The 9,262-nt window shown below is 28.5% G+C and overlaps 1 protein-coding gene across 1 annotated transcript; it reads left to right on the forward strand.

The window, feature by feature from the left end:
- The first annotated feature begins 4,375 nt into the window (after positions 1-4,375).
- Positions 4,376-6,464, forward strand: LOC120092531 (putative WRKY transcription factor 48). The gene is made up of 2 exons (XM_090308569.1): positions 4,376-4,978; positions 5,567-6,464. The coding sequence occupies exons 1-2, from the start codon at positions 4,584-4,586 to the stop codon at positions 6,144-6,146; spliced, it is 975 nt and encodes a 324-aa protein (XP_090164695.1). The 5' UTR covers positions 4,376-4,583; the 3' UTR covers positions 6,147-6,464.
- The last annotated feature ends 2,798 nt before the right edge of the window (positions 6,465-9,262 follow it).

Raw genomic sequence — 9,262 nt, forward strand, 5'->3', positions numbered from 1 at the left:
ATCCAACGATTGGTTGATTTCGTTGAATTCAAACGTTGGGCGGTGGGGACGGCGGCCATGTATTGTGGCCAAGATCTTTGCGCTTCACGTACCCACTCAAGGTCCGCCGGAAACCAAAATAATTATTACAAAATTGAAATATAATTTTTGTTAAATTACATCTTTAGCCCTTGCATTTTTCTAAGTTCATTCATTTTCTATTTGATTTATGAACTTTAAAAATATTATTAAGTCCATAAGCTATTTGTATATAATAATTTTCAAATTTTGTTAAAATAGTTTTAAAATTTTTAATTTTTTTTCAGTAAATCATTAACTTATTTAATATCTTTTAAAAACTTCACAAACTTATGAGACATCGAATTAAAAATTTAAGACATGATTGGATATTAAATTTAATTTTATATCTAACAAATAGGTTAGTTGTTAAAAATCTAAAACATAACAAGAATTTAATAAACATAAAATTGAAAATGAAGGGATCTATTAAACACTTTTAAAATTTAAGGGTTTACTTTATACAAAATTAAAAGTTTATTTGATATTTTTTAGAGTTATGAGATCAAATAGATACAAACTTAAAAATTTAGAGATTAAACTTGTAATTTAATCTATAATTTGAATATCATTATTTTTTTTAATTTAAAATATATATAAGGTAGGTGATTATAATCTTTAACCTCTTGACGGAAAGTATTTTAATGCTAGTTAGAGATATATTTATATTGGTTTGATATCTCAACTTTAAAACTTAATTTTATTCCTAATATCATATATAACTGAGGTGAAATTCAAACCTTTAATTTCTCTCGATGAAGGACATAGGCGCTTTAATCAATTGAGTTGTATTGGACTATTTTTAGATTGTCTTTTTCTCTAGAAACCATGAATTCAATTTTCATTAAATTAAGAAATGGGAGTTAATTTTCATCAAACAAAAAAAAAAACCTTTTAATCATTTTGTTTTTTAAAATTAAGCCTATGAAGGCTACTTTTACCACCAAATTTTTTTTCTTTATTATCTAATTTTGAGAACTAAAAAAGTAGATTTCAAAGAGTAGTTTTGTTTTTGGATTTTGGTTAAAAATTCAACCATTGTACTAAGAAATATGCAAATCACTGTAATGTGGATGATATAGGCTTATTTTCAAAAACAAAAACAAAAAATCAAATGATACCAAACATGGCCTAAACCATTTTGGTAACCATATGGTTATTAATTCTTATTTTTTTGAAATTAACCTTACAAACACTTCTTTCGCCTCCATTTTTTTAAAAGTAATTTTACCAGTGTACTTCATACTAGTATTTCAAAATTCAAGTCCAGTTTTGAAAATATATTTAAATAAAATAAAAGTTTCTTTTGTAGTTTATAATTTGGCTAATAATTCAACTATTTTATTTAAGATAGGTGAAAAGTATTGCAAAAAAAAATTGAGAGAAATAGGCTTAATTTTAAAAAACAACAAACATGATCTAAGTATTTTCACATTTAATCACGGTAGATTAATCTAATTTGAGGCGCATTTTATTTAATTTGATATATATTGCAATTTGAACTGAATTAAGTACAAATAACTTAATAATTTTTGCACATGTTGAGAAAAGATTTAATTTGATCAAAGTATCGAATCAAAATAAATATAAAAGACACAATTTTACTAAATATCGGAATATGTTTGGGAATAATTTAAAAATAATTAAAATCACTATAAAACATGATTTTAATCATTTAAAATTAATTTTGATGATATAAAAATTGCATTCAAAAATGTAAAATTTAATATTAAATTAACTTTAAATAATTAAAAGTGTATTACATATGGATCTTAAAAATGACAAAAGTGATTTTAACGGTTTTAAAATCATTTGCAACAAGTAACTAGATGATTGGAAAAGGATGAGATATGATGAAATCTCAATACTTATAGCCACGGAAATTGCAATCATTTTTTAGTATTTTTTTAAAGTACAAAATCAATTTTTAGTTTAACAATATAAAAAAAAAATTTAAACCTCTAACAACTTAGTTATATAATATATCTTAACCAATCCAAGTATATATATTCAAAAGGAAGCAATCGCTATATTAAAAGCTTTATTTGCATCATGATTAGAATGTGCTCCATTTTTAATTAAAAGTTTAATTTAACTAATTTATACTAATATTGAGCAAAAGAAATATAAATAATCATTGAAAAGAAGATAGTCTATTATGTAATCATAATTATTGACTTTTATATTTAGCTGCTATTCAATATTTTTCAAAATAGTTCGGTAAAGAAGCAAAATTACATGGTCTTTTTATACTTTATATCATCAACCCTAATTATTATTCGATTATGATAGAATTAGGGGAAAAGAATAAAAATTTGGTAGTAGTTGATGGGAGGAATTTTTCGAAGCCTTTAATATCATATGATTGACCATTTTAATGTCATACTTGAATTTAGTCCTTTGAAATTTGAAAGTATTTTTTATGCAAAAAAAAAAAAAAAAGTCATTGTGTTATATTTTTCATATTTATAAAGGAAATGTTAATATTTTCCAAAAATATTTTTGAAAAATCAACCATAAACTCAGAAAAATACTAAAATTAAGGTTTATAAAAAAAAAATAATGATTACGTGATCAAGTTTTTTTCTATAAAAAATAGATGAACTTGATTTGGACAATTAAAAGTATAAGGACTAAAAAGTACAATGTCTAAAATGATATTTTAATCTAAAGTTAATTTGGATAAAATACATTTTGTCCATATATTTTGAAATTTATTTCATTTAAGTCCGTACATTTTAAAATTTTCAAATCTATACTTTAAATCAATCTAATTAAAAATAATCTCAAACATTAGTTTATGGTCGATTTCAATATATTAAAAAGATATTAATTTATATTCTTAACCTTGAAAATTTGTATCAATTAAATTTTGAACTAATAATTATATCAATTTGAACTCTGAGCTTTCATATAAATGAATTAATTTTCATATTTCTTCATATTTTGTTAGACAATAATTGTGTGAGACTTATAATATTGTTTGTTCATATTTTATTAAAAAATAATTGCATGAGACATATAATATTGTTTCTTCATATTTTGTTAGAAAACAATTATGTGAGACTTATAATATTGTTTCAATTATAAGAGATGATATAAGTAGATACAATTATAAAAGTTATGGTTTAAATTGATACCATTATTAATTGAAGTATAATTAATCAAACCCAAAGAGTTTAGAAGTATATACGAATAAGTTTTCTAGAGAATATATATGTTTATTAATCTTTCTTCTATGAATTTTAGAAACATATTACCATAGATGATCAATGATAGTATTTTTGTTTCCTTCCATATAAATTATCATAGTTGAAGATTGTCCCAAACAAGGCTCAAAGTCCATAAAAAAAAAACTAGGAAGCAACATGGAAAAATGCAAATCCAAAAAAGAAAAAGATAGAGCTTTGGGTTTTAAGACGACTAGCTGAACTTGTGAATATATACCAACAAGAAATAACATAGTCATGCTAGGTTTAGAACACTGCAAACTACCCTAACATCATCGTAGTTACATGTAACCATAAGCAATATCAAAAGTAGAGTATTATAAATAGCCTCATTTGACGACCTTAAAGGAAAAGAGTGAGTAATCTTCTGCTTAGCTAAACCATACACTCTCTGCACTAACTTAGGCATCAGAATATGATAAATTTGTCACTACATTGGTAGAAGAATTTTTCACGTAGGTAAGTTTAGAAAGTGAGACAAGAAAGTCAAGCCCACAAGAGACCTGCGACAAGGATGAATCTATGTGAGTTTCCCATGTCAACAATTATTATTATTTAACAAATTTCAATAAAAATAACTTCCGAAAAACCAAATTTAAAATTTATTATAAATATAAATATTAAAAGAAAAGAAAACTTTAATTACCGAGACAACTTTTTTTTTTTTCAACCAATAATTTTTAATGGGTAGTGAACAATGTGTGAATGAGACATGCTTACTTAAGAAGCACGATTTTTTTTAAAAGTTTAAATTTGGACTCAATATTGATTTATTATAGTTGAATTCCAAATTTCGAAATTGAATTTTGTAATTAAATTAATTGGAAAGAAAGTGTGTGTAGAAGAAGAAGAAGAAGCGTTAGTGGTAAAATGGTAATTTAATGGGAGGAGAGGAGTAATCAGATGTGGAGGAGAGTATTATTATTTTACCAAATGCCACGTGTAAAAACCAGGCCAAGTAAGAAGGGGGTGATTCGGTCAAAAAATCCGCGTATAAAAGAAAACCGGCCCACCGGTGGTCCAGGTGCATTTAATGGTAAACACCGTCCCTCAGTCGACATATTCCGTACGCATAGCAACCGACACCTGGCGGTCATCGGTCTTCCTCCCTTTCTCTCTCTTAAAACCCCTCTTCTTTCACATTTCACCACTCTTTCTTTCTCTCTTTCTTCGTTTTCTTTTCACACACCCCCCTTCCCCCAAAAAAAAGTAGCTCCAAAAAATAGGAATATGTGCTGTTATTGTTATTATTATTTGTAAAATAAATTCCCATTTTTATATATATATGTATTTTGTATGGAGGAAGAGAAGAAGGAAGAAGTGTTGAGAAATAGAGATCAGATGATGGGAAATTCTGGATTGTTATTCTCTGATGCGATTATTCCCAATAATAATAATATGTTCGATTTTCCATTGATCGACTCCATTGATTCTTCTTCCTTTAAGCCTTCCACTTTCTTGGATTTGTTAGCCACCCAAGATTACACCCCTTCTTTATTCGATCTTTTCTCTCCTCCGCCTCCTCCTCCACCGCCTCTGCCGCCGCCTCCGCCCTCCTCCGCCGTGCCGGAGTCATCCGAAGTTCTCAATACTCCTCCCACTCCTAACTCCTCCTCCGTCTCTTGCTCCTCCACTGAACGAGCTTTTGACGCCGATGATGTCGATCGCGATAAGTCGCCTTTCAACAAACAGTAAGTGTTTCTTCCTTTTTAGTACAATAGAGGGAAAATTTGAATCAGTCTCTTAATCGCTGACATGTATTATAATTATTGTTTTAGATGAAGAGATTCATACCATAAACCTCGTGATCTAACACTAACATTGATTTTTATTTTTTATTTTTCTAATAAAATTAAGAAATGGGTTTTTGGGATTTTGAAAATATTCCGTTCGTAATCGTGGATGTAACTTAAAAAAAAAAATCAAACTAACAGATTTTATGGTTAGTAAGTCAGCTGATTTGGCTAACTCATATTATAGTTAAACTAGCTGTTTGAAATTACTTTTGAATTTTTTTTTTTTTTTATTTGGAGAAAATTAAGAAATGAGTTTTTGGGATTTTTTTTTTTATAATAAATTTAAAGTCGTAGGAAATAAAGCAGATTTCTTATGATGGGGCGTGATTTAAGGACCAAATCTAGGGGGGGTGTTTGTGACGAATAGTGTTTAAAATTAAAAAATTACTATGAAATTGAATAATAATCTCGATTTATTTTTTTAAAATATATGAATAATATATAATGTGTGATTTATTATTATTTTTTATTTTATAAAAATAGGTTGAAAGCAAAAAAGAAAAATCAAAAAAGGGGAAGAGAACCGAGATTTGCGTTCATGACAAAGAGCGAAGTAGATCATTTAGACGACGGTTACAGATGGCGAAAATACGGTCAAAAAGCCGTTAAAAACAGCCCTTATCCAAGAAGTTATTACCGTTGCACCACCGCCGGCTGCGGTGTTAAAAAACGCGTCGAACGATCCTCCGACGACTCCTCCGTCGTCGTCACCACTTACGAAGGCCAACACACTCATCAAAGTCCAATCATGCCACGTGGAGCTTTATCCGCCGCCGCCGCCTTCGTCTCACCACAACCGCCGCTTGTTTTCTCACAGCCGCAATTATACCGAAACCAATATACGTACGCTCCGGCGCCGGCTGTGGACGTTGTCACGTGCAGCGGAGGGTTTGATCACGTGTTTCATAGTTTTGGTGGAGAAGAACGACGTCGTATTGATGGAATTACTTGTTCTAATTCTGATTCCTTCCAAGGCCATGGCCTTTTGCAAGATATGATCGTACCATCCTCCTCCTCCTTACACATCCCGGAGGAAGACAAAAAAAATCAATTAATTAATTAATTAAACCAATTAATTAATTAATTAATTCCTTTTTAAAAAATTTCCACGGTACGTCGTCGTATACTCTAACAAAAATTATGGGATTTTCACCATAAATCATGTTCACTAATCACACAATCCCCATCACTGTATAATATTATATAATCAATTAGTTCCTTTTTTTTCTCCTTTATTCCTATGGAGGTGACCAGTTTTAATAGCTGGCTGGGGTTTTTGGATTTGAATTTTTTTCCCTTTCTTTTGTTCAAGGAATCTAGTTCCTAGAAACGATTCAATTTATGGAAATATTTATATATATTATATGGTCTTTTAAATTAATTAGTTTGTTAACAGTATATTAATATACCGTTGATTTTTGAGATAGTAATTAATGTTTTATTTACTATGTTATAATAAAATTGACGGTTTGGATTTGTCCTATGATTGTAGGAAGCTATCATATCATTACATACATTGTAGTAGTATTACGTAAGCTGGGGTTATGAAAAGGGAGCTGGTTTTTTTTTTTTTTTTTCCTCTCTCTCTCTCCCCCCTTAGGGTTAGGGTTTTAAAAGCCATTACACGCAACGCCAACGCAAGAGGTGTAGAGTTATAGTTTTACCTTTTGGTTTGTTGTCTGTCTCAAGAAGTAGGGTTATAGGGTTTGTAGAGTAGAAAATACAAGCCAAAAGAAAAATATTTAAGTTGATTTTGCACAGTATAGTTTTGAATTTTTCTTTCGAACGAAATTGGAGTGAGTAACACAAAGAAGAATTCGACTTAAGTATTGTTAAAGAGGAAATATAAGGTAAGGGAGATGGAAATTTTGGGATGGGAATAGTTGGGTGCTAGTTTTGAGTGTGGGGTAGAAACCTAGAATTAGCTAGGAGGGGGGGAGTGGTTGTGAGAAAACAAAGCGTAAAGAGTTCAACAAATTAAATGCATAATAGATATTTTCTCGAGTATTAGGGTTTTTTGAGAAAGAATATTTGAGGAAATCGTTACAATATGGTTGCATTTTTTTATAACTATTAATTAGATTTGGATTTTAGAATATGTTTTTGTTTCTAATTACGATGAAGATATATAGATTCGAAATACTCGAATTTCATTTTGAATTTTGTATAATTGCTCTCTCTCATATTATCTAATATTGTTTGACATTGACTTAATGTGCCCCTCTTTCTATTTTTCTCTTTATTACAAGATCTTTTTTCCCTATCTATATTTTTGAGCTACTCTCTTAATTGAGATCTTAGAGCATTTTACATATGGGTTTCTGAAAGTGATATTGAGTTTGAATTCCTAGGAAGTTTTTATATATGTTGTGTTTATATGGATATTTCTTTATTGAGAGAAGAAATGGAAAAGTAAATATATACATAACATCTTGAAATGCATCTAATAGGATATAGGGTGTGATTAATATATCTTCTATTAAGAACTTTGGCCAGAGGGTTATTGAATTTCAGCCAGTAGTTTGAACATATGAATTTATTTCTCCTTTTTTTTTCCCCAAAAAAATTGGATATATATATATAGCTTTATATTCTAACTTTAATAATTCTTTATTGTACTTCAATTTATAATTCAAAGTGATCTCCCTTTCATTATTTATTATAGGCTTTACAGTATCTCTCAAATTTGTATATGGATGAAAAGGTTAATGAAAGAGTTTTGATATCTCATTTAACTCACCATTAAATCAATTAAACATAAGTTTAAAAGATGTATTCTCGGGCTTAGTTTGAGATTGCGGTGATTTTTAGATTATATTTTGTTTGGTTTAATTTCTATAGTATTATTTATTAAAAATAATGGTTGCATTGAACTAATGAAAATACGGAATAGAATAAAGTTGGGTGAGAAATGATATACTAAATATATAAATTCAATTTTAATTTATTAAGGGATGAAATTAGAAATTGAAAAATTGTTAAGAATATAGACATTTGATTGTAGGAGAATCTACTTTTATAAAAGATAGTTTAAATCAAACAATTGAACTAAGATTAAAAAAATAGAATATTAGATCCATCTCAACGCCATTTTAGTCCGAGCTTATGGGACCGTTAGCCGTTAGGAACGGTTGAATTAGACTAAATAAACTAACTTACAATATATAGCTTTTTTGTGGTGTGAGAGTCCGAAAAGTCGTAAATTATCGACGTTGCTATAATTTGGCTTGTAATTGATTTACATGAATATTTGAAATCAACATCTAATAACAATAAGAGCGAGCATGAACAAAATTTTGAAATCTATAGATTATTAGATTTCGAACATATTGTAACCACCAAATCAAACTCATCCAATAATAATTTACTATTATTATTCATAAAGGATTGCATATGATATGCTTTTTTTTTTTTGCCTTTTTATAATAATTGATGGAAAATAATATATTTATACGAAGAGTAATGCATGCAGGTTGGGTTTTTGGACTTTAATTAACCTTTAACATGATGGCATTAATATGCCTCATTTTGATTTTCAAAAACCAATAATGTCAGTGTGCTTTGTCTAATTAAAAATTATAAGTGAATTTTTTTTGTAACTTCGAAATGTTATAATTTAAACATGGAATAAATTCGTTCTCTTCATTTATTAGTTAATAGATAATTTGGATAAAATACTTTTTTTTTTCCTCGTTGGTACCTGTAAACAATAATCCCTTTTCTTTGATGGAGTCGGGGGGTGTTATTCCAATCTTTGTTGAATGGTCTTATAGCACAAATTTAGGAAATGTTCGGGAGTGTTCCGGAATTGACAAATAAAGAAACAATAAAAACATAAAATGATAAAGAATCAATATACGGAGACCTCTATGGTTCATTAACAATATGTTAACTATGTCCACGGGTAGAGAAAGAACAGTTTATTAGAGAGAATATAATTTGATTACAGAGACGATGAGTAATTTTTTTAAAATATTATAATCACTTTTTTTTACAACAATATCAAATTATCATGGAGAGAGAAAGATTTGTTATGATTACATGTGGTATTAGAATTATTGTGAACCTGAACAAAAAAAATTTTTTGTACCATTGAATATGTCTCTCGCTTATATATTCATGATTTTTCATTTACTAGGTAATGTGGTTAGTTGCCCTTCATGCAACAATCCTCTCGCT

The sequence above is a fragment of the Benincasa hispida genome, chromosome 12, assembly GCF_027475165.1.
Source record: "Benincasa hispida cultivar pf3 chromosome 12, pf3_genome.v1.1, whole genome shotgun sequence".
In the NCBI taxonomy this organism is placed as follows: domain Eukaryota; kingdom Viridiplantae; phylum Streptophyta; class Magnoliopsida; order Cucurbitales; family Cucurbitaceae; genus Benincasa; species Benincasa hispida.

Coding starts and splice junctions, on each gene's coding strand:
- LOC120092531 (XM_090308569.1), top strand. CDS start 4,584: ATGGAGGAAGAGAAGAAGGAAGAAGTGTTGAGAAATAGAGATCAGATG. Junction 4,979..5,566: donor AAGTCGCCTTTCAACAAACA/GTAAGTGTTTCT, acceptor TTATAAAAATAG/GTTGAAAGCAAAAAAGAAAA.